At 41.2% G+C, this 26,819-nt stretch overlaps 1 protein-coding gene across 1 annotated transcript; it reads left to right on the forward strand.

Moving 5' to 3' along the window:
• The first annotated feature begins 201 nt into the window (after positions 1 to 201).
• Positions 202 to 26,362, forward strand: LOC149321463 (parapinopsin-like). Its single transcript, XM_089498014.1, has 4 exons — positions 202 to 529; positions 18,626 to 18,954; positions 23,001 to 23,243; positions 25,983 to 26,362. Exons 1-4 carry the CDS (start codon positions 202 to 204, stop codon positions 26,118 to 26,120), a joined length of 1,038 nt encoding a protein of 345 aa, XP_089354140.1. The 3' UTR covers positions 26,121 to 26,362.
• The last annotated feature ends 457 nt before the right edge of the window (positions 26,363 to 26,819 follow it).

Raw genomic sequence — 26,819 nt, forward strand, 5'->3', positions numbered from 1 at the left:
GGATCTAAGGATTTACTTTAAATGTTCTTTAATCCATGGAATTGTATGTCTTGTGCCCCTGGAAACATCAAATGAGAAGGGCAATTTTATAGCCATCTAAAGAAAATATGACTGGAGTCTGACAGCACAAAATAAAAAAGCTTGATCAGTACAGGCATAAAAGAGTACTGTATTAATTTTATTTTGTTATCCTAACAACAAATGGATCCTCTGAACACCAGTACTCTGCCAATGAATGCAAGCACAGTACGAGTGGTCTTGATGCCCCGTATTGGTTATACTATAATAGCAATTATTATGGCAACATCTTGCACTTTATCAGTAATTTTGAATACAACTGTCATTGTAGTAACTATCAAGTACAGACAGCTTCGTCAGCCCATTAATTATTCCCTGGTTAATTTAGCTATAGCAGACCTTGGAGCAGCTTTGTTAGGAGGAAGTCTGAATGTAGAAACAAATGCTGTTGGGTATTACAACCTGGGTAGAGTTGGCTGTGTCACTGAAGGTTTTGCTATGGCATTTTTTGGTGAGTACATGTCTACAGTACATGATTTGTTCCATTTTCAAATTAGAAAGGAGTTGTTTATTTGCTCAAGAGCAACTAATTTCTCATGGTGTGTCAGGAAAAGAATGACAGATTTCAGTAGGAGTCCTACTGTGTTAGAATTTTGACAGTCATAATGCTGGTCGCTATTTTCCCATTTCTCAGCACTGCAGCATGAATTATGCTTACATTTAAAGCTTGTTGGTTTTGTTTTGCTTTGTTTTTCTCTTGCTTTTCATTATCCTCTCTTGTTTTTTAAACAGAATGATGTTTAAGATAGAATGATATTTTGCTTTGCATAGTGGTGAATTAAAAAAGAATGGGAGCAAAGACCTTTGAAAACTGACTATTGAAGCAGCTGGAGAATAACTCTAGAAATCAGGATGTGTTTTCCTTTGCTTCACTTATCAGGTGGAGATGCCTTTCCCTAGAGAGAGTCCACATAACTTTCTAAGTGACCACCATTTTACTGATAATTTCTTTTCGAATAGTCTTTGGATATTCTCAGAGGTATTGCTGTTTCTGTTTTCCAGGGAATGTGCTACAGAAGTTTCATATGGTGTGTGTGGGGTGTGTGTGTACTTTCTGACATAGAGGGGGTGAGAAAAATGTGGCTCGTCAAGCCACATGGGGTCCCTGAATCCCATTTTTGTGGGTCCTGAAGTGCTCCACCAGTCACCCAAACCTCCCCCACTCGATTTTTTTAATGTTTGTCATAATTTTGAAAATTGCCCCAAAAATTGCACACAGGGGCTCTCAAGTGTGTGCAATAATGCTTTTTTAAAAAAAAACAAAACTCAGCAACCATCCAAAAACCTCTCTAACCTCTCTCCCACCCTTTCCCAATACTCCCCCCTCCCTTTTGCTTCTCCTTCAAAATATAGAGAATGGCTGAGGTGATATTCTTCCAGTCACTACCTGAAGGAGAAAGTGAAGGAAAATAAGTTATTTTGGCACATTTGGATGTGACCTGCAGGTCATGGGGTGGGGAAATAAAGATATTTCATCTCTAGTGCTTGTGCATGTAAATAATTTTATTGTAATCCTGTTTACCCATGCCATCTACCGAGACAATAAGTGCAATTGTATTAAAGCTTTTTTACAGTAGGTAGAGCCAGACTCATTGTGAAATTACATATTCTTTTAGAGGAAGCTTTTGAAAGTATACCAATACACATAGTTTGGAAGCTAGTACAGGTTAGGCCACTGCGAGTAAATGAAAACAGTACACAGAAAGAAGAAATAGCAGCATAGGTAAGGAATTAGAAGCGGCAAACACATAAGGTGATGAAATGGCATTCTGTAAATGATCCTGCTGGATGGATAGTAAATGTCATTGTTTCCATAACAATTCTGGAACTCAAAGAGTAACACAGTTTCCTTGGTAATCCAGCTTCCATTAATATACAGTAATTACAAAAGATGAGAGTTTGATCCATTGTTCCAATAATGTGAACAAGGCACCTAAAATGTAGCATGTATACTAATACATCCTATTGGTATGAGCATCAGGGTTTCTTTCAAAAGTGAAAAAAAAAAGAAATGCGTGTGTTTGAAATGTGCTATATCATTTTATTCCAGTAGGTTGTAGACTTCCCAAAGCAAAACATATGTTTGTATTTGATATAGTTTGACTTCCTAACCCTCCCACATGGGCAGATCCCCCCCCCCCCCAATTCAGAGAGGTCCCAATGACTGACTTCTATCAAATGAGGCAAGCCTCAGTGAATCAAAGTGATAAATATTGCAACCTATTCAAATCCGTATACTTTCACTAGCAATAAATTGTTGGTATAAAGCATTCTGCTAGTATAACTCAACTCTTTACCCACTCTCTTGTCCCCCCAAGTGCAACCAATCTGTTCAGTGATGCACACCAGACATGTTTCTGCAGCTGGGAACAGAGAGGTGACATCATCCTCCCAGATCTCAGAGATCCAGGAGATATGACCATTGGGTACCTAGAATCATAGAATCATAGAATCATAGAATCGTAGAGTTGGAAGAGACCACTAGGGCCATCCAGTCCAACCTCCTGCCATGCAGGAAATCCAAATCAAAGCATCCCTGACAGATGGCCATCCAGCCTCTGTTTAAAGACCTCCAAGGAAGGAGACTCTATCACCTTCCGAGGAAGTGCATTCCACTGCCAAACAGCCCTTACTGTCAGGAAGTTCCTCCTAATGTTCAGGTGGAATCTCTTTTCCTGTAGCTTGCATCCATTGTTCCGGGTCCTGTTCTCTGGAGCAGCAGAAAACAAGCTTGCTCCCTCCTCAATATGACATCCTTTCAAATATTTAAACAGGGCTGTCATATCACCTCTTAACCTTCTTTTCTCCAGGCTAAACATCCCCAGCTCCCTAAGTCGTTCCTCATAGGGCATGGTCTCCAGACCCTTCACCATTTTTGTCGCCCTCCTTTGGACACGCTCCAGTTTCTCAATGTCCTTTTTGAATTGTGGTGCCCAGAACTGGACACAATATTCTAGGTGGGGCCTGACCAAAGCAGAATACAGTGGCACTATTACTTCTCTTGATCTAGACACTATACTTCTATTGATGCAGCCTAAAATAGCATTGGCCTTTTTCGCTGCCGCATCACACTGTTCACTCATGTTCAACTTGTGGTCTACTTGGACTCCTAGATCCCTTTCACACGTAGTTTCATTCAGCCAGGTGTCACCCATCCTATATCTGTGCATTTTATTTTTCCGCCCTAAGTGCAATACCTTACATTTCTCTGTGTTGAATTTCATTTTGTTAGCTTTGGCCCAGCTTTCTAGTCTATTCAGGTCATCTTGAATTTTGATCCTGTCCTCTGGGGTATTAGCTATTCCCCCTAATTTGGTGTCATCTGCAAATTTGATAAGTATGCTCCCAATTCTGTCATCCAGGTCATTGATAAAGATGTTGAATAGCACTGGGCCCAGGACAGAGCCCTGTGGGACCCCACTGGTCACTTCTCTCCAGGATGAAAAGGAGCCATTGTTGAGCACCCTTTGGGTTCGGCCGGTCAACCAATTACAGATCCATTTAACAGTTCCTTTGTCTAGCCCACATTTTACAAGCTTGTTTGCAAGAATGTCATGGGAACCCTTGTCAAAGGCCTTACTGAAATCAATATATACTATATCCACAGCATTCCCTTCATCTACCAAGCTGGTAATTTTGTCAAAGAAAGAGATTAGATTTGTCTGGAATGACTTGTTTCTCTGAAACCCATGTTGACTTTTTGTGATTGTGGCATTGCTTTCTAGATGTTCACAAACTCTCTGTTTAATGATCTGCTCCAGAATCTTTCCTAGAACTGATGTCAGACTAACTGGACGATAATTGTTGGGATCCTCTTTTTTCCCCTTTTTGAAGATGGGGACAACGTTTGCCCTCCTCCAGTCTCCCCTACAGGGTTTTTGATTCTGTATAGAATCATAGAGTTTCATAGAGAATCATTCTTCCTTAGCCCGGATGTTCTCAAATGGTGGGGTAGGACCCCTAGTCCAAGGAGGGTGTGAAACTTGAACCCCCTCTTCCTCTTCCCAAACTTTTTACGTGTAAAATTATTGTGTTAAATATTGCATTTACTTATGTTAAACTGTTCTAGTTTTAACAATATTATTTCCTTATAAAATGTTAAAATATAGATATACATGAATTTGTGAATAATAACAATAATAATAACAACATTTATTTATATCCTGCCCCTCTGCAAGATGCAATTGGGGCGCCTTACAAAGATTTTTTTTTAAAAAAAACATGTATTCCAAAACCCTCAATCCCCCTCTTAAAATACAATAAATGATATAAGAGTTTAAAAAACATAAATAAAAATAAAATAAATTTTAAAAATTTTTAAAAAATTATATAGCAAACTATAGACCGTGACTAAAGTGTGGTCAGAGATCTTAGAGTTCTTCTGATGGCCGGAGAAACTATTTGGGAAAGGCCTGTCAGGAGAGATCCGTCTTTATAGCTTTTTAAAGGCTGTTTAGGGTGGTAATGTGACAGATCTCATCCAGCAGGCCATTCCACAATCTGGGCAAGACAGATGAGAATGTCCTTTGGGAGGTCGAGGACAGCTTTGTTTTATAAGGCTGTAGCAAATTCCTCCCTGAGGATCTAAGTGTGTGGAAAGGATTATATGGATGCAGACGGTTCCGAAGATAGGTTGGACCCAAGCCATTTAGGGCTTTAAAGGTGATAACCAAAATGAATGAATGAAAATACACAAAGGCCTGAAACAGACAGGCAGATGGGGGCAGCTTCTGGCCACTCTAGGGGCATGTCATTTACACGACACATACCCCTGGAGCACCTGGAAGCTACCCCAGGACCATGCTGGGGCAGCCTAAGGTGGCCCAAATCCGACCCCAAAAGAGAGCTGATCTTTTTTGTTCCTATTTGGGGCCGTGGGAGGAGACGCCCTTGGGGCCATAGCGTGTGTTTGCTACAGCACCGAGTTGGTCAGGCTGGAAGTGACGTCTGGCAGCTTCTTCCTGCCCATCTTCTTCGCCTCAAAATAAACAAAATATTTTTATTCATATATTACATCTAGTGAGGGTGATGTCTGCATGTAGATGTCTGCATATAGGGGGAGGTCCTAAGGGGAAAGGTTGCTGTGAGGATATTTATCCATTTCATTAATGAATATCCTAACTTTCTCCCAGTATGTGACCTAAGGCAGATAACATTATGAGAGGAGTTAAGTATGCAGAGAATGAGTAACTAATGAATCAAATATGTTTGAAGAAGTTTTTATGGGAAGAATTCTGTGACACCTTAAAAGACAACCAAATTAATGCTGGCATGGTTTTTTGGGACAACATCAATGTCATCAGTAGTTCTCATATTGCTGTTTAATTGTTGCATTTCTTCTGAAACATTTTCCTGACTTTTTGAGATGAAATGTCATCTGCTGCATTGTCATAAATGCTGTTTCTTGTCAGCTGAAATAATTACCAGACTAGAAAGCACATATTCACCGATCGGCTGCAATACCAAGGGCTATTACTTGTGATAAAGGGGGAAAAACTGTTCAGAAGTTTGTCTGTGTACAAAAGAGGTTTTCACAATAGAATAACATTTCTTGAGAGCAGTTGTGACAGAAACTCAGCTTCAGGCAAAGAAATCAAAAATAGCAACTTCAATGTATTTCAGGAAAGAAACAGGTGCTCTCCCTCTCCCTTGCTCTACCTCTACATGGATGCTCAAAATATATATAAAAATACTTGACATGTAAAAGAACAAATGAAATCCTCTTGTGTGGAAGTGTAGTAACCCGCAAGGTGAAAACAGTTGCTCTGAAAAGCATCTATGAATAACCTATTTTCTTCAGTGCAGAATATGAAATGAAGTTAGCTTTGTAAACCACTGTAAAAGCTGTGTGAAGATTCTGAGGCACTCAAGCTCAGAATGAGAGGCCATAAGACACATTGCCAACTCTCTATATTTTTACTTAAATTCCTTTATGAAATCATGGATCATAGACATAAATAGCTAGACAAACTCCCCAAAGGACCAGCTGCTTGAAATCTTAATTTGATTCTGCTACTTAGAATCATAGAATCATACAAAAGGAAGGAACCACAAGGGCCATCTAGCTGAACTCCCTGCCATCCTGGAAAACACAGTTAAAGCACCCTTGAAAGATGCCTATCCAATGTCTGTTTAAAAACCACCAAAGGAGGAGAGTCCACCACTCTCCGAGGCTATCTATTCCACTATTGAACAACTATAACCATCAATACGTTCTTCTTAATGTTTAGGGGGAATTTTTTTTCTTGTCACTTGAGTCCATTGGCTCACATTCTGGTCTGTGGAGCAGAAGAAAACTAGCTTAATCCATCTTCTATATGATATCCTTTCGGATATTTAAAGATAGCTATCATGTCACCATTCAGTCTTCTCTTTTCCAGGCTAATCCTACCCAGTTCCCTACAACATTCCTCATGGAGCTTGGTTTCCTGACTTCTGACTATTTTGGTTAAAGATGACGGAAAACAGGTAGCAATGCAACAGGAAGAAGCTGTGACTAGATGTTTTAACTGATGGAGTTCAGCCTTGGCTGTGGGTTTTACTCACAGAAAGGAGGAAAAGACAAGATCAAGCAGCCAGAATTATATCCCTAGAGCAGGTGTTTTTCACCATATGGGCAAGAAACTGCTGCAGTCATGAGAACAGGATACCAGCAGCAAATGGCTTGAGAGGGAGGAAGAGTGTCATCCTGCCACTTTTGGGTAAAGTGCTGTTCCCTACTTGAGCCATGGTTGTTTTTTTGTTATTTCCTATCAGCCAGCTTCAACTTATGGCAACCTTATGAGTGAGAGACTTCAAGAGCCATAGATATTAACATGTCCTGCTCAGGCCTTGGATTCTCAAGCCATTGCTTCATTTATTGAATCAATCCATCCGAAATGTGGCCTTCCTCTTTTCCCACTGCGTTCCACTTTACCAAGCATTATTATCTTTTCCAATAAGTCATATTGTCTGACATTATATCTAAAGTACAATAGCCTCAGATTAGTCATTGTGATTTGAAATGAATTATTTTTTTCCTGTCAGCTTTCATCACTGTCTAGTTCTCACAACCATACAAAGAAATCAAGAATATTATGCCATGGATGATTCTAACTATGGAATGTAATTATGTATTTTTATACATCAGGAATATTTTGGTAGGTGTAGAGGTAAAACATGCTATTCCAGTCCAAATTTAAGAAGAAAAAATGTTTTACCTTTGTTGAAGGTCCCAGTCCACTGGCTTGCTCTTCAGAGTTTCACTGTGCAGCTATAATGTGGTATGTTACAATCCAGAAAACATGCAGGGGTAGCTGTGTTGGCCATTTAGCAAATTCAAACAAAAATCCACTAAACAGACTGGATTGGTTTTACCTCTACACCTACCAAAATATTCCTGATGTAGAAACATGAAGACTTCTTGAGAAATCCATTGTCCTCTACCTACAAAGAGATCTGTGACCTCACAGGAATGGAAACATGCTGGATTGCAAGAGAAGATGCAAATGGTTTTTAAATTTCCTGGACATCTGAAAATCTCCCAATTGCCACATGGCCAGAATGTGAAGGGCCAGACTGTAAAAGATACCCTTTCCATGCCATCTTAACTAAGGACAGGAAAAACATAATGCAGGCATCTGACTAACATCTCCAATTGCTTTTCTCCTGTTTTGTTTGTAACACCTTGCCTGAAGAAGAAGCCATGGAGCTTTGAAAGCTTGCAACAAGTATATTGTGCATTTTGGTTGGCCAATAAAGATATCACTGTTTGGTGGATTTTTGCTTGAATTTGTTATATGGCCAACACAGTTCCCCCTGCATGTATTTCCAAGTCTGAGCTTTCCCCTAATTTTTTAACTATACTCTCCATTTTGAATAATGATTGGATCAAAGTATAGAAAATCTTTAGCTATTGCAATGTCTTCATCACTCACTTAAAAGTTATGTATCAGATTAGTAAAAAGATTTCCCACACACTGGATCAAACTTTGATCAGAAAGGAGACTGCAGTCAATAAATCAGAAAAAAAGACTGGGAATGGGAAGGGCAGTTATGAAAGAACTAGACAAGATCCTAAAGAGTAAGATACTGTATACAACTCGGCACTAAAGTTAGAATTGTCCAAACCATTGTATTCCCCATCACCATGTATGGATGTGAGAGCTGGACAGTGAAGAATATGGATGTAAAGAAAATCAACTCATTTGAGATGTGGTGCTGGAGAAGAGTGCTGAGAATACATTGGACAGCCAAAAATTCAAACAAATGGGTCCTTGTCCAGATCAAGCCTGAAATCTCCCTGGAAGCCAAGATGATTAAATTGAGGCTGTCATAATATCACCACATCATGGGAAGGCATGACTCATTAGAAAAGACAATGGTGCTAGGAAAGATAGAAGGTAGTAGAAAGAGTGGAAGACTGCACGTCGAATGGATAAACTCAATCAAGGAGATCATGAGTCTGAATCTACATGACCTAAGCAAAGCAGTGGAGGATGGGGGATCTTGGAGATGTCTCATCCGCAGGGTCACAATGAGTTGAGGTTGACTCAAGGGCATCTAAGAACAACCAAATTATAGGGGGAAATAGAATCCAGGGCACTTCCAGTAAAGCTTTCCAATGGTTTCCCATTTGGCCCTTGGGTTCTGTCATATTTCTTGGCTTTTTAAAGTAGCTCAGCAACAGAGATATCCTGTTTCACTGCCTTTGAAAAGACGGGACCTGTTCCATTCCATCTATACAGTCGGCCCTTCTTATACATGGATTTTTTATACACGAATTCAAGCATCTACGGTTTGAAAATGTTCAAAAAAGTCTAAATTTCAAATATCAAACCTTGATTTTCCATTTTTTATAAGAGACACCATTTTACTATGTCATTATATTTAATGGGACTTGAGCATACATGGATTTTGTTATACACGAGGGATCTTGGAACGAAACCCCAGCGTATAACAAAGGTCCATTGTATATGCTGGTGAATGGCAACTGGATTTTAAATCAATACTAGTGATGAAGCATCTGCATCCTCCACATCACCTAGTTTAGGGAATGCAGGTCACACTGCATTCTCCAGTGGAGAGGAATGGTGACAGGGTTCCTGCAACTGCACCTTTTGAACTTTTTGGCCTCTGCAACTCAAGGTAACTGCCTCATTCTGCCTATGATGGGTATATGGGTAGGGATGCCATATCCCGGCGGCCCCCGGGACAAACCCGCTTTTGGGGGGCCCCTGCCTGCCCTGGCCCGGTTCCCCCCCCAATTGGGGCCTTTGTCCCGGGCCCAGCCTCCGGAACGGGCGCGCTCATGCGGCCATTACCGCGGCCGCTAACGCGGCTGGCTGGCCACCCACCTCCTCCTCCTCCTCCACGGCTGCACCGCGCTGCCCTCCTCCTCCACCGCTCCTCCTCCATCTCCCCCCAGCGCAGCTGCTGTGCAGCCCACAGCACTTGCCTGGGCCATGGCCGGCAGCAGCGCGCTTGCCCCTTTTGCGCGCTTGCACGCGGGGCTTAAGGGGCAGCGCTTGCCTCCGAAGCCTTCTGGCCAATGGCAGACGAGCAGGGGCTGGCCTAGTTTCCAGCCCCAGTCTGCCATTGGCCAGTGTCAGGAGCCTTGGAGGAGGAGGCGGAGGCAAAGGAGGAGGAAGAGGAGGAAGATGAGGCAAAGAAGGAGGAGGCAAAGGAGGAGGAGGAGGAGGAGGAGACGGCAAAGGAGTAAGAGGAGGAGGAGGAGGCAAAGGAGGAGGAAGAGGAGGAAGAGGAGGCAAAGGAGGAGGAGGCGGTGGCAGTGGCGGTGGCGGCAAAGGAGTAAGAGGAGGAGGAGGAGGCGGCAAAGGAGGAGGATAGGCCTCTGGGCCAGGGGGAGGGAAAGGTTTTTTTTTTTAATTTTTAAATATATACAACCCAGCCTTGGTTTTTTATTTTATTTTATTTTTGTTATTAAATAACAAAGTGTCCTCCATTTTGACCATGTCTAAGAAACATGCATTTATATTAACATTTTAAAAAAAATCATTATTTTTGGCGTGTCCTCCATTTTAAAAAAAATGTGTCCTACATTTATAAATCTTGTCCTACATTTGTCCTGGTTTGTAGCTCCTGACTTATGGCAACCCTATATATGGGCATGTGGGCATTCTGCCTATGATGGGCCTGCTTGGTTGTATAAATGAAACTCTTGTTGTGCTTCACAATACAATATGTGTATGGAATTTCAGGAAAAGGGTGCAGAGTGGGTGTTAAAAACTGTATCTCTAATATGGGACCCTATCACAGGGGGTAAAAACCCCAGCTTACCTTTCCTGAATTCAATTCTAATTTGGGAGGCAACCAGGTCCTGTCACAGGTAAATCAACACCAAAATCGCTGCTTGGATGCAGCCCGGGTCCCCTGAGATGCTTCAGTGGCCATTTTGTAAGGTCGGAAGCCTCCATGTTGAAAAAAGGGCTGGCTGAGTGTGGCTTAGACCCAGGCTGCATCCAGGCTCGATCTGGGCAGTGATTTCAACAGCAATTTGCATATGATAGGACCCAGCTGCCTTCTGAATTAGAATTGAATTCGGGAAAGGTAAGCTGAGGTTTTTACCCCATGCAATAGGGTCCATAGTTTAGGAAACTGATAGTGGAAACAGTCTTCCGTAGATTTTAATCTATTTTAGCCTTGCAGGCTGTTACTTTCTTTGAAAATCTTCCACTTACTTTACCAACAGAATGTCTTGCTAAATGTTCACTCTTCCACTATTCTGCGGTGGCTATGGAAACCTGCTATGTAAAGCATAGCTCAGTTCTGTATGACAGCCTCCTAATCTTTAAATACCTTCTTATCTTTAATCATTAATCAGATACAACAGCAGAGGAAACTTGGAGCCAGATAATGAACCTTCATGGGCTGCAGACTATGTTGAGAATCACCACCCCTAATAAAGCCCCATCGTAGGTTGTTGCACCATATTGTCTCCACAAATTTCTCTCTCACTTAAAATTCATTTCGTTGGTTTTGGCCCAGCTTTCTAATTTATTCAGGTCATTTTGAATTTTGATCTTCTCCTCTGGGGTATTAGCTACTCCTCTTAATTTGGTGTCTTCTGCAAATTTGATAAGCATGCTCTCTATTCTTTCATCCAAGTAACTGATAAACTGAAAAATAACCTTTCATCCGCCATTAATTTTTGATACACACATGGCCAAACAAGAAAGGATTCCAAGACAGGGGTGAGGAAATGAGGCCCAAATTCAATTTCAAATTTTCAAGTAAGGTCCCAGTGGCCACACTCCAGCAAGGAGTGAAGTCAAAGGAAAAATGTTGAAAGCAAAATTGCCAGCATATTTTAGCTTATACGTACATCTTACTGCTGATAACTAAGCTTTAGAAGTTGCAGTTCAACATTTTAGAATTAGAGGAGGGACTACCAATACTATGAAACCACAACATGTAACAAAGGTATGGCCATCTAGGGAAACTCAGAACTGGACTGGGACTTCAAGAGGACCAAATTCAGCCTCAGGGCCTGATGTTCCCCATCCCAAGTATTTAGAACTTTCGTTATAGCAGGCAAAACAGTATTTTGGAACATGTTCCTTTATTTGTATGAAGGCCTGCATGTACCATATATACTGTGGGGCCCAGCACAGTGTAGTGGTTTGAACACTGGATCTGGAGATGAAGATTTGATTCAACACTTGGCCATCGAAAACCACTGGGTGACCTTGGATGAGTCACACACTCTCAGTTTCAGAAAACCCCATGATAGGTTCACCCTAGGTTAGGGTCACCCTAAGTCAGAAATTACTTGAAGCACACAGCAACTGTATATACTGTCCCTATAATCTAGTCTGATTATAGGGACAGTATATACAGTTCCTTCTCATATGCATCTGATGTTACTTTTCTTCTGCTCAGCCTTTTATTTTAACAATCTTTTGCTACCTGTGAAAGATCATGGAATCATCTTCCCCTACATCATCCCCACTCCAAATTTATTTATTGCTGGTTCTCGAAGATGTAGTTTGCAATATAATATTGCTATAATCCACAGCTAGCACAGTGTAACTCATATACTTTCACAATTTCATGTCTAGATTACTACACCCCATGGAGGGGACACCCTCTTAAAATCAGAGGCTGTATTTCCTTGGGGGAAGGTGGTCAGGGGCTGCACATGACATTCATAACCCATTCTGTGTCGGACTCTTCTTGATCACAGTTAAAAGAAAGATTTGGCAGCTCAGTGCTTACTTTGGGGTTATGACCCACTCCCTGGAACTCATGCTTCTGCCTTTACCAAACATCTTCCAAATACATTCTGAGTGCTGCTGTGACATATAAATCCTGAAATGCCTTTGGTTCAGTATGGCATTCTTAACTATGTGTATGGCAAATTCATGGAAGGGTGGATTGTGAAGCATTGGATCTTTGGACTGGGGGAATTCACTGGGCATAGTTTTCAATGAAGTAGATAACCTGTGTCAGGATTGTATTATTTCACACAGTAGCTACAAAATCAAACATCACACCTACCTTCCTTCCTTCCTTCCTTCCTTCCTTCCTTCCTTCCTTCCTTCATCTTCCTTTCTCTTACACACATACACACTATACATTACACTCCCAAGACTGACATGAAAAACAATTATCAGAACTAGCTTGCATTAGTTTTCTGTGGGTTTTTTGGGCTATGTGGCCATGTTCTAGAAGAGTTTGTTCCCAACATTTCACCAGCATCTGTGGCTGCCATCTTCAGAAAATGCTAGCATGGAAATGAGTGGGGTGTGTGTGTGTGTGTGTGTGTGTGACATACTGTGTGACCCTGGGTTGGGAGGAATGTGACCCAGGGTCACACAGTAGATATATATACCCCACTCACTTCCATGCCAGCATTCTCTGAAGATGCCAGCTAAAGATGTTGGTGAAACATCAGGAACAAACTCTTATAGAACATGGCCACATGGCCCGTTTCATGCCAACCATGAAAGCCTTCAATTTCACATTGGAAATCTCTACAGATATTTTGGAATATGTAAACTGGAATTGTGTCACACAGCCACAGTCAGAGAGAGAGAGAGAGAGAGAGAGAGAGAGAGAGAGAGAGAGAGAGAGGAGTCCAGAAGTCTCAGTCTAAACAGGAAACTTTCTATTTCAGTAAGGCTTTGACAAAGTTCCCCATGATATTCTTGCAAACAAGCTTGTAGAATGTGGGCTAGACAAGGCAACTTTACATGGATTTGTAATTGGTTGACCGGCCAAACCCAAGGGTGCTCAACAATGGCTCCTTTTTATCCTGGAGTGAAGTGACCAGTGGGGTCCCACAGGGGTCTGTCCTGGGCCCAGTGATATTCAACATGTTTATCAATGACTTGGATGACAAAATTGGGGGCATACTTATCAAATTTGCAGATGTCACCAAATTAGGAGGAGTAGCTAATAGCCCAGAGGACAGGATCAAAATTCAAAATGACCTGAACAGACTAGAAAACTGGGCAAAAGCTAACAAAATGAAATTCAACATAGAGAAATGTAAGGTACTGCACTTAGGGCGGAAAAATGAAATGAACAGATATAGGATGGGGTACACCTGGCTGAACAAGACTACATGTGAAAGGGCTCTAGAAGTCCAAGTAGACCATAAGTTGAACATGAGTCAACAGTGTGATGCGGCAGCTAACAAGGCCAATGCGATTTTAGGCTGCATCAATAGAAGTATAGTGTCTAGCTCAAGGGAAGTAATAGTGCCACTCTATTCTGCTTTGGTCAGGCCCCACCTGGAATACTGTGTCCAGTTCTGGGCACCACAATTAAAAAAGGACATTGAGAAACTGGAGTGTGTCCAAAGGAGGGTGACTAAAATGGTGAAGGGTCTGGAAACCATGTCCTATGAGGAACGACTTAGGGAGCTGGGGATGTTTAGCCTGGAGAAGAGAAGGTTAAGAGGTGATATGATAGCCCTGTTTAAATATTTGAAAGGATGTCATATTGAGGATGGAGCAAGCTTGTTTTCTGCTGCTCCAGAGACTAGAACACGGAACAATGGATGCAAACTACAGGAAAAGAGATTCCACATCAACATTAGGAGGAATTTCCTGACAGTAAAGGCTGTGACAGTGGAACAAATTCCCTCGGAGTGCAATGGAGTCTGCTTCCTTAGAGGTCTTTAAACAGAGGCTGGATGGCCATTTGTCGGGGATGCTTTGATTGTGATTTCCTGCATGGCAGGGGGTTGGACTGGATGGCCCTTGCAGTCTCTTCCAACTCTACGATTCTATGATTATATAGATACTTTGTACTATAGACTCTTCCTTTTAAGGTCAGCTGGATTGAGAAATGTGCTGTTCACACAATACACAGTTTCCTACCCCAGTTTGACCCCATTAACATCACCCATCTTAATCTGAACTCAAATTGACTTCAGTGGTCCATTAACCTCTATCACATGCCTAATATGACAGTAGATTGCCTATTCTTTGTAACTATCTTCAATCCAAGTCATCAATAAAAGATACTATTTTCTCTTACCTTTGTAGTTAATTCTCCAATTTTCCATACATATTTCAACACAATACACTTGCCACCTTTACCTCTGTTACCATTAGTTCCATCATGTTGTGTTTTGTATGTTGTGGAGGAGGGTTTCAGGGGGAGAAGAGTTAAGTCTTCTCCTGGTTCCACTGAGAAATAGTCCCATCAATAGAAAAATTTCACTGAGTTCAGTCTATACTTAATAAATAAAATACCACATGAATACTGCACCAGATGGAAGGAGATTATGATTGACATATCCAGAAAAAACAAAACTCAAGCAATAGTAACAGTCACCCCCCCCCCCCACTTGCCCCAAACTCTGGAGAGCACTGCCAGTTGAAATAGAAAATTGATCAGCAATCTGATTCACTATCAAGAGGCATCATATGTTCATACAGTCTGGTTGCAAATTGCCTTGTTGACAGAATGACTCAGTCTTTTTAAAACCATAAATAATAATATGTTGTTGTTTATCTAGCACCATCAACGTACATGTACAATATATCTCATTTTCCTGAATGCTAGAAATCTGAGAAATGGTAAAATCCATGCAGCATAGCATGCTCTTTCTAACACTGCCAGGTTCTTCTACAATAAGGCAACAACTCTCCCCCAATTCAAAAGTTGAATAGTGGCCTCTTTCACACTGCATAAGTGCTTTCTGATATCATTTTAAATGGTATGGCTATTCCCTATGAAATCCTGTGATCTGTAGTTGCATGACTTATTTCCAATGCACATCTACAGAGAGCTCTACTGCATCACCAAATTACAAATCCCAAGCCTTATGCAGGATGCAGGCAGCTGGTAAAAGTGGTATCAAATAACTGTGCAATGTAAAAAGGGACAGTGAAACTATAGTTTACTGCAGGAGTAAGTATAATGCATCCTATTGGCCACAAGGGCTTTTTTTTTGTAGCCGCGCCAGATTTTGTGCAACCACCCCAGGCTCCTGGACTCCCCATTTTTAAAATTTGGGGACATTGTTCATCCAATGTTGCTCCTAAAGGCCTAATGGAGCAGTAATTCCCAACCAAATCCCCACAATTCCTTCCCACCTCCCACCCCAAATGAATGCGTTGCAATCTGATGTGACTTTTGTTCACTCAGTGGTACTCTGCAAGGCAAGAAAGCATTAGCAGACATTTGCTGGTGTGACATTGGATTCAAGCCAATGACATAAAACTGATCATTTGTCAATGAGTTCTAGAATATGTTTTAATTCATAACCTCCACAATATGCTCTGTAAATTCTCTTTGCTTTCCTTTTGTCAAGGCACACGTATTTGTGTGTATGCGAACTTGTCTTTGCCGACGTTTGTGCTGCTTTTTGTTTTCGACATCTCGATAAGTCTTCTACTCTTTTATGGAACACAATCTCAGCTTCCACAACTGCTTTTTTACTGTGCTGACATCTTTTTCAGTGTGTTGGCACCATTTTTAATTTGTGGCATAATAATGATTTTTAAATAGTTTGCAAGCCTTCTGTTTTGAAATGGCCTCCAAGGCTCAATTTTCCTGGCTTCCTCTTTCAATTAATCTAGAAAAAGAGTTCTCTTAAAAGTGAAAATGTGGCTACAGTGCAGTTTCTGAGGAACTTCTAAGTCAAATATCTGTTAATAGAACAGGGATCTGTTTCTTAGTAGTGTACATTTGTACCCTGATCAAATACTGAATGCCACTCAGTGTTATGTTGTGGGCAATTTTCCCTCTACTTAGAAGGCTAGACAACCTCACTATGTGGTGGTGAGTGCAGAGCATACTAGTGAGGACAAAGTATAGCCTGCATCATGTATGCAATCCCTCCCAAACTCATGTCTTGCCCAAGGTCACCCAGGGGGCTTTGTGGCCAAGCTGGGAATTGAACCCTGGTCTCCAGAGTTGTGGTCCTACACTCAAACCACTGAACCATGCTGGCTGGTGCTGCTTCCTCAATAAAAGTTCAGCTAGCATCCTTCATCTCTCTCTCCCTCCCTCTCTCTGTTAAGTTTAAGTTTCCTAAGGCTTCAGCCTTTGCTAAGGAAACAAAAATATTGAAATATCAAAAATATCAAAGCCAAGCCTGTTAGGGTCTAGCTTTAAATCAGCAGAGTTGCAGACGATGGTTCTTTGCCGAACTATGCTTCTCTAAGAACTGAGTCTGACTCCAAAAACAATAAACGCGTAGCTTCTGGTTTAAAACAAAAGTTTACTAATGGCTTTAATCTATATTTACATAGAAGTGATATCCTATTCTAGCTAGTGAACAGTTGAGGTAAAATGAAATCTCCATCTCACCATCTTTCCAAAGAAAGTTGAGAGAGCAGGAAGATGGAAACACAACAGCTCAGGAAAAAATATTGAGAGAATGGGCTTGAACAGACCAGCAAAAAAAGGCAGCTTCGCAGCAGCTTGAGAGTGTGGCATGATGCGCACCTCCAGGAAGCCACCATGAAGCCGCCCAGACGTTTACATGGAGGTAGCTTTTTGGCGCTCCAGTGAGACAGAGTTTAGATGCCGCACACTGCAGGAGTGCTGAAAAGCTGCAGTGGCAGCAGAAAGAGCACCTTTTTTCCGGCACAAAAAGGAGCAGCATTTTGCTGCTTCTTTGTGTGCCAGAAAAAGCCAGATCGGAGCCATGATGTGCAGTTGCTGTGGCCCCGATCCCACGCTCAAAGGGGCCGCCCTTGTATGGCCATCTGTTTTGGCCCAATGTTAGAGTGTTAGCTTTTCCCTCAAGGGGGAGTGACCTAAGTCATATGATTAGTTTAAATGAGAGAGGGGGAGAGGAGTTCGCATGCAGGAAATCGCTATCTATCTAAGGAGGGAGAAAGAGAATGCAAAACTCTTCCAACAATAACAAAATATTTTTACCCCAAAATATCACAAGGTATGCAGGGTGTGCTAACAGCACTCTGTGCTATCATAGGACATACATATAAGGAAGTCCATTCATCCCAAAACTGACGAGAAATTTCATAGAATTACAGAATCAAAGAGTTGGAAGATACAAGGGCCATACAGTCCAACCTCCTGCCATGCAGGAACTCACAATCAAAGCACCCTCAACGGATGGCCATCCAGCTTCTGTTTAAATACCTCCAAAGAAGGAGATGCCACCACACTTCCATCTAGAAGTTCTTCCTAATGTTGAGATGGAATCTATTTTCCTGTAGTTTGCATCCATTGCTCTACGTCCTAGTCTAAATGAATGAATTGAATGAATTTGATTTAATCTTCATTTAATAATATTTTATGAATATATTTTAAAATAAAAAAATAAAATTAAAAGATATCATTTCATACATATTTATCTATTGTATCATTATTAGCTAGTTAAACCCATTTTAGCTACTTTTATCTATTTTTTCCTTTACAAAATTTCTATTAAGCCCTGCCATAGGCCATGCTTAGGCCACGTCCCTTCATGCATGCAACCCTTGAGCACTTAGTTAACATAAAAAAGGAATCCAAGTCCATTCTAGAAAATATCTCCTGTTACTAGCACCATCTACTTGTAAACTACCCTCCAATAGTCCTTATTTGGCAGGAGCAGTCCTAATTAATCCTTAGCCATCCTACTTTTTCAGCTGCTTTGAAAATGTCCCAGTTCCTCTCTCCTCTTTTCACTTTGTTCAGTTTATTTCAACTGTTGCAATCTGAGTTCAAAGTAGAAGAATAGTTTATACTTAATTAACCCAATATGTTTGTGGTAAGAGGGGAGGGAAAGAATCTTGCTTCCCAGGAGGCTTAGTCAAAAGCAAACTGCTGCCATCACTCCTAGTTTAATGTATGTTTAATAACTCTTCCCATCTTGACCACACTCTGATGTTCCTCAGGCACATATATCCCTGTTTTCATCTGTGAAATGTTGGAGGTTTTGTAAGGGAATATCATTTAAAATTACTGTAGGATTATGAAATTCTTCATGGTGGCATTGTAGGAATATACAAGTTTAAACATATCCAGGTTAATAGAAAATTCAACACAACAGTTCAGTGCTGATTGTATGTTATTTCTAATACCAAGACAATATTTAAAACAATGAATAAAGTCTTCTTTACTGCAATTACAGGCATTGTGGCTCTGTGCACCATAGCAGTGATAGCTGTTGACCGTGCCATTGTGGTCACCAAGCCTATGGGAACGCTTACTTTTACCACCAGGAAAGCTATGATTGGAGTTGCTGCTTCCTGGATATGGTCTCTTATTTGGAACACCCCTCCTCTTTTTGGTTGGGGAGGATACCAGATGGAAGGCGTTATGACCTCCTGTGCTCCAGATTGGTACAACAGTGACCCTATCAATGTTTCCTACATTATCTGCTACTTTCTATTCTGCTTTACAATTCCATTCGTCACTATCCTGGTCTCCTACGGCTACCTGCTACGGACTCTGCGCCAGGTACCTGTGTTTTCACAATATGCTTTCTTTAATTTGTTGACCTTATAATCTTTTTAGCACTGTTATTTTAGGACAAAAATGAGGAACACGTAATACAGTTGGCCTTCTGCATTTGCGGCTTTGGCTTTTGAGGATGTGATAATCATGGATTTCATTAATTTGTTCTCTCTTGGAATCTCTAAGTTCTCCAGCGTGACTTTGCTAGAAGTCGATCATAGAGGCCTGTTACAAACGGGCCATATAGTACGCGCGGCGCACGTGCTAGGGTTAGGAAGGGGCGGTGCTTCCGCACCCTCTAAGCCTAGTACGCACTCCGCGCGCACAAAATGGCGGCAGCCGTTCCACACGGCCGCCGCCATCAATACGTCACAACCGCACCGCCTCCAAACGAGGCGGCATGGTTGTGACATATTGGGGCCGTGCCACGGCGTCTATGGCACCCTTTGCGCGACCCCAAAAGAAGATCCGTTTCAGAGCTCCTTCCTGCTTTGCATCGCTGGGCGCAGCCTTCAGACGGCTGCGCCCAGCGACGCAAGGGAGAAAGGGGCCAAGCGGCCCCTTTCTCCTCCTCCCCGCCGCCGCGGGGTGTCCTTGGGGCTTGAAGCCCCAAGGACACCCCTTTCCAGGCTGTGGGGAAGCAGCCTTTTGCCGCTTCCCCGCAGCCTGCAAAGCGGCGGATCGGGGCCTCGGAAGCTGCCGGTCTGGCAGCTGAGGCCCCGATACACTGGGGAAAGGCGCAGGTGCAGGCCGCCCCAAACAGGCGGTCTGCAACCCGCCAGAGTCACACTAGACTAGAGGACTTAGGTAACCCTAGAGAAAACAGTCCTCCAGTGCAATTCTGTGGTCAACGTCCACTGGATGATGGCCACAGAGATGCACTGGATGATTGGAGATTTCTAGAAAGGTGTTTTCTCAGGTAAACAAAACAAACATTTTTAATCTGTTTTTTTACCACTTTCATGGTGGTCCTGCACCTTTAAGTGCAGTGAATTTGAAGGGCCTTCACTTAAAATATATTGTTTCATTCAGCACAATAATGTGTAAGGTCCTGAGCTCACTTTTTTTTACTGGGTAAATGTGAATTGTTTTATGTTGCAGACCATATTTATCCAAGGAATATGAGCGTGTGAAAATATACTGTATATACTCGTGTATAAGTCTAGAAATTTAGGTAAAAAAACTGACTCAACTTATCCACAGGTCAATATAAGTACTGTATCTTAACTCTTATTTAAAAGTAGGAACCATCTCCTGGTGAAAAGCAAGAGTATAATATGTGAAGCACCGACCCCCCTCTACTCTCTCATCCATCCAGCCTTAAGAGTGAGCACAAAGAGTTATGTTTGCTGGAATTTTATAAGGTCTTTGACATTGTTTGGTTTTGCTTCATCCTTTAAATCCTTTGCTATATGCCCCTAAATTTTACCCTTGACTTATCCACGGTTCATTGGCCCCAAAACATGTCCTCGACTTATACTTGAAGTAGGCTTATAGTTCAGTATATATGGTAATCTGACGCTGGGCAAAATCCGTACACTGACATATTCATATTTGGGGTACATATTCAGGGGTAGGTGTGTCGACCATATAGTAAAGTACAATATCCAAAATCCACAAAATAGTGATACAGCGCGCCCGCGCCATACGCGGGCGCACCATACGCGGCCTTGAGCATATGCGCTCAAATCGCGAGGCGCGTGTGGGGCGGAAGGGGCAGCGTGTCCCATTCCAATGGGGCTCGAGCATAGGCGGAATTCGCCTTACGCGGCGGGATCCGGAACGGATCCCCCGCGTAAGGTGAGGACGGACTGTACCTTTATTTGGCATCATGTTATTTTGTGCATTTTGGTTGGTCAAATAAAGATATCACTGTTTTGTTTATAAAGATGCCATTAATGATTTTTCTGTGATGGACACACGACATGTGAGTTCTATTTCCCGCTCACAAGAGTCTTACATTCATTTGTAAAACAAATATTGTGTACTGGACGATTATGGATCTCAAATACAGTAGAAAATGTGCTCTTCATAGCCTACAAGGTTCTAGCAGGGGAGCACAGCTATCATATACCCTTGACCGAAGAACAGTACTCTCCTTCTATCTGGGATAGTCGTCCTCTTCCACCAAGCATGCAGCTTTGGGAGGGACGCACATGGAGTGGTGAGAGAGGAAGGGGACAGCCGCCTAGCCAGCCAGATCAGCTGAATCAACCCTGGCGATCAATGGGGTGACAGATGTCACGGCCATATCGCCCTCACATACATATATTCAACATCTTGGAGATTCTTGCAACTCAGATCTATTCATGGTCTTGTTACTTTTTTTTTTTAATTCACATTACCCATGCAATAAAGTAGTCCTTTACGCCAAATTGGGGGAGAGACATTGGTTGACATGGGAACAAGCTCTGAGTGAAAGTACTGCATCTTAAGTGAAATGGATTTTTCCAGCTATTTCAAAAGCAGAATAAGTACCAGGATAGCTGTTATGATTTTAAATAAATTACATAGCACTTTTAGTTTTGAAACCTGTTTTGAAGAAATCACCTTATCGTTGTTCCTACCATAACTCTTTCCCTGTTAAAACACAGATTGCTTGGACATTATACTAGCAAGGGCACAATTCAAAATGCTAGTTATTGCCTATAAAAGCCCAACAAAGATGAAGTCAAGGCTATCTCAAGAATGGTATTCTTCCTAATAATAATAATAATAATAATAATATTTTTTATTTGTATACCGCTTTTCCTCCAGATCAAAGCGGTTCACAACATACAAGCTACATGTCACATGCTATAGTACAAAGCAATACAATACATCAACAGTGACATGAGCGATCTCAAATAATTAATCAAAAATCCTCTCTCCCCCTGGGAGAGCCAACTGGGGTTCTGGGATCCTTATGAGGTTCACCACCCTTATAGGCATGTCTCGTGGGGACACAGAAGAAGGTCTTCTCAGTATATAGCTGGCCCAGGGCTCTAGAACTCTCTTACTAGAGAAACTAGACTAATCCCCTCCTTTCTGTCTTTCTCTCGATATAAAATACTTTTTTATTCCAACAAGATTTGGGGAAACTGACTGTTTTCAGAGAAAGGACTTATTAACAGTATGCTGTACTGCTTTTTAACTACTTTTTATCTTTTTGCTTTTAAACTTTTTATTTTTTTAAATGCTACAGATAGCTTAATTACATTTTAATGATCATCTTTTGTATATTTTAATGTATATTGTATTGTTTTTAAATATGGGAGGAAAGACAGGGGTGGGTGGGTGTGTGTGTGTGTGTGTGTGTGTGTGTGTGTGTGTGTGTGTGAAAAAGAACAAGGTATGCACTTCTCTCTGCATCCCTCCTCAGGGATGAGAGAATGCTTGGTCCTTCAGATGTTGTGGGACAACAGCTCCCATAATCCCTGATTATTGGATATATGCTTTCTAGGGTTTGTGGAATTCAACAATAATTGGAAGAATGGATATTCTCATAATAGATATTCTGTTTTAACACCTGCTCAGTGGTGTGTATCTGTAAAGAGTATAGTTAGAATCCTGTTAACAGCTAGTTAAGTATACAACAAAATGCAAAATCCACAAAACAGGGACACCTTTGTTGGGCCAAATAATCTCTCCTACTCTGCCCCTCTCGTCCCAGAAACCTGATCGAAACATCATTCAACCATGCTCTAATCACTGGCAGAATGGACCTCCTTTTCGCCATGCAGCAAAGTAGGTGGGGCAAGAATTATGACAGTGGAAATATTATCACAGTTGTGACTAAGTAGTGATCATGAACAGTTACAGATATCTAGGTAACTGGCCTGTATTCAGGAGAGGCTACTTACATTAAGTGTAACTAAGAAGATGATACAGAATACTGGCCTATGTCATAAAGGTAGATCTAAACTTCTTACTGCTCTAGAAAGAGGACACACAAAACAATACATCCTTAAGTTCTTCCACATGAGTTGTTTTTCCACACTTTTATACACAATGAAATGTAATCACACTGATGTGTTTTGGTAGAGATCTAACTTGCTATTTTTAACCAGGTTGCTAAAGTTGGAGTTGCACAGCGAGGCTCAACAACTAAAGCGGAAGCTCAGGTGTCACGGATGGTGATAGTAATGGTTATGGCATTCTTGATCTGCTGGCTTCCTTATGCAACATTTGCCTTGGTTGTTGTGGGTAATCCTCAAATCTACATTAATCCTATTATAGCCACTGTCCCAATGTACATGGCAAAATCCAGCACATTCTATAATCCAATCATCTATATTTTTATGAACAAGCAGGTGAGTGTAAACTCAGTAAGATGTGGGGCATAAAAATTATATGTTTATTGTATAGTAAATACAGAATATGGTAAGTGTCACAAGTGTAGATATTGTATCTTCTGTTAAGAATGTGTGTCTCAAAAACAAAAAAAACCACCCAAACCTAGTGCATTTTATCTCTGTAACTACATAAGACTCCTTTCTACTCCTTTTTAAACTGCTTTTTTGACTAGCCATGTATGCAAGCTTTCATAACAGGCTCAAAGGAATCCTGCTCACTGCAAGAAAGGAATAGTTCCCTGACTAAGAATTTTATAAATGCCTGACCTGCTTTTTAGATTGGACAACAAATTAAACATGCATTCTTGTCTGTTCAGTAGTTAGGAAGTAAATCAAGCAGCACAAAGCATTCTGATGTGTGTATGTGCCTTCAAGTCACCTGTCGACTTATGGCAACCCCATGGATTTTATATACAAAGGATACAATATTTTTTTGCTTTGTCCAGTGCAAAATTGCTTGCTATGCTGCCACCTAGTGACTACATTAATTATAGTTATATTTACAAAAAAATGATATCAATCAAGAAAATTCTTTATGTATTTTATATTTTCATTCACAGTTTTGTCATTAGATATTCTATTAATACAAAGCTTTTCCTGGAAAACAAAAGGAAACTTTTGATCTCCCACATCAAACAAAGTGTTTAAGAAATTCCTTTTGAAACTGCTCTAGAAATTGTTATTAATAAGTGTATATGTCCTGGTAAATGTGTCCATTGGTGCACTATATACTTTTAAAGAAATACGTTGTTGTTTTTGTATGTCACAATGCACATAATAATATGCTGACTTTCAACAAAGGAAAGCGACTCAGTTTGTTGTCAAAATACCTGTCTGTGCCAGCAAGCATATTCATTTTACAAACCTACACCCTAGAAATATGTTAACAAGAAGGCTTCAGCCAAAGAACTGGCTGGTTTGATTAAATCAACTTGTGAAATTCACAATTAGACTGTTTTGTGGTCATCATTCATCCTTAGGACTTAGTGACAGCAGAATGATAGCAGAATAACAATGGAGAGTATTTCCATTCTAAAGATCAGCAGTAGGGTAGCAGCTGACTTTAGAGCTCCACTCTCTCTTTCACTCTCGACATCCATAACCTAGGGTCTTTGCTTAACCTTAAACTCTGGGAAGTGATTTCAGAATGCCCTCTATGGTTAGTCTCTTTTTGCCTCATTTCCCTCTTTCTTTGGCCTCCCTTCCCTACAATTATCCATCTAATCTTGTTTCAGGTTCCTCTTGCACCATCTTTTACTTACCCAGATTTTCATCCTTCATTCCTTGAGGCTTGCTATCCCTTACCTTTCCAAGGTGGCTTCACCTCCCTGACCAAAGTGAAGTTTTAATGTCAGACAAACTGACATTATTTTCTTCTCCCACATAAGCTGAAGAATTGATGTTTATTTCCCTAGAACAATTGCATTCTATTACACTATTACACCAGCTTGGCCATCCAGTTTTCGACTGTCATACCAAAACAAACAAACAAAAACACCAATATAAATATCAGTATTGAATAAGAGCCAGCATGGTGTAGTTGTTTGAGCATTGGACTGTGACTCTGGAGACCAGGGTTCAAATCCTGATTTGGCCATGTAAACCCACTGGGTGACCTTGGGCAAGCCACACTCTCTCAGCCTCAGAGGATGGTAATGGCAAACCCCTCTGAAGAAACTTGCCAAGAAAACCCCATTATAGGGTTGCTTTAGGGCTGCTATGAGTAAAAAAATGACTTTGAGGCACACAGCAACAATTACAACCATTTATTGCTAACAGTGCAAATGGCAGGAAACTCAAATCCAGTGGTGTCACTAGGAGGTGCAGGGGGTGCAATCCACATTGGGTGACACCCCAAAAGAGGCGTAACACCCATCTGGGCCCTCCACCCTGTGCTGTCCAGTCCTTCTTCTCAAGGGGAGAACAACAGGGTGGTCTTCAGAGAGGCCACACATGCTGGCTCCCAAAGCCCTGGTCCCCAGATCCCTTCTCCCCTACTGGGTGACACCAGGGACAGGGATGCCACTGCTCAAGTCCTAAAGATTACTTTCATTTTGGTTTAGAAAACATCAATTTGAAGAATCAGGCAGTAGATCCATAAAGAACTGGTGATATTTTCTGACACTGTGGAAACATGTATAAGATTGCCAGGCCTATGACTGGATTTGCCCCTTTACCCACAGTCTGAGACAAAGAAATTGAATCAAACATCTGAAGCAATGGTAATAAAGGGACAGGGAAAATGTCATTTGTGCAGCAGGCTTCTGTTTAGCACACAGAGCCAGAGCAAGCCACCACCACCCTGCCCAAACACCTTAACAGCAACTCTAGTCAAGTGTCATTATTGTGTACTTTCAAGTTGTTTCCAACCTATAGCGACCCTAAGATGAACCAATCATGTGGTTTTCTTGGCAAGTTTCTTCAGAGGGCACTTGCCATTACCATCCTTTAAGGTTGAGAGAGAGTATCTTGCCTAAGGTCAACCAGTGTGTTTACATAGCCGAGTGAGAATTCAAACCCCGGTCTTCCAAGAGTCATAATTCAACACTCAATTAGAGCCTATAATATACCAAACAAATGGTCTTCACATTTCTACCGCAATAATAAAACACATTGCCAACTAAAGGGGAAAATAAAGTATAGTACATAATGACAATTGGCACAAGCCAAATATAACTCAATCTCTTTCTTTCCTAGTTCCGTGACTGCCTTGTTAGGTGTCTCCTGTGTGGAAGAAATCCCTGTGCTTCTGAGAAAGCTGAGGATGATGATTTAGAAGTTTCTACAATTGCTCCTGCTCCTTCCTCAAGACACGGCAAAGTTTCTCCTATGTAGAAGACAATTCACTATTAGTTTGGACTGATTAAGAACACAATGCTATGGGAGCTTACTCACAAATAAGTTCCACTGTGTTCAGTGAGGCATAAACATGCTTAGTATTTCTGAATTCTAATCTGTTCCAACTACTGTACAAAACCCTATCTGGAAATAGCTACACTGTTCGATACTCTTCGTACTACTATTCATTTATTATTTCTGTGGCACTTCCCTGGTTGAAGCACTTGAAAATAATTTTAAAATTGTTTTATTAATTGCTGGTGAGCCAAAAATTAGTTTGTTATCATTAATGTTATGAAATGTAAAGTGTTTACATTGATAGGCATTACTCTTTAAAGAAAACATCAGATTAGTAGTAAATGCAAGAGATTTCCTTCTGTCTCCAAATTGCACAACCTAGGCTCAGATTAAATCCACTATGAAATGAAGGGATGGGGTGCAGAGTATTCACTGGTGAAAAAGATATACTCTGCACATGTTTAGAGACACTTTCATCTTTGGATAGCTTGCCATATTGCATAGCTGAATGCTTTGGAAATAAACACAGCTGCTAAACTCAGGAAAGAAAGTCAAATTTTCCTTACACACAAGACCCTAAATGAGACTAAGGTGGTTTCAGCAAAACCTTGAGCCCCATTTTTCTCCTTATACTACCTTAACCTCCTGCTCCAGTCTCAGTTCACTCACTTGCAATGG

This window comes from Sceloporus occidentalis, unplaced genomic scaffold, assembly GCF_023333645.1.
Source record: "Sceloporus occidentalis isolate IW3139 unplaced genomic scaffold, rSceOcc1.0.p SCAF_1, whole genome shotgun sequence".
Lineage (NCBI taxonomy): Eukaryota > Metazoa > Chordata > Lepidosauria > Squamata > Phrynosomatidae > Sceloporus > Sceloporus occidentalis.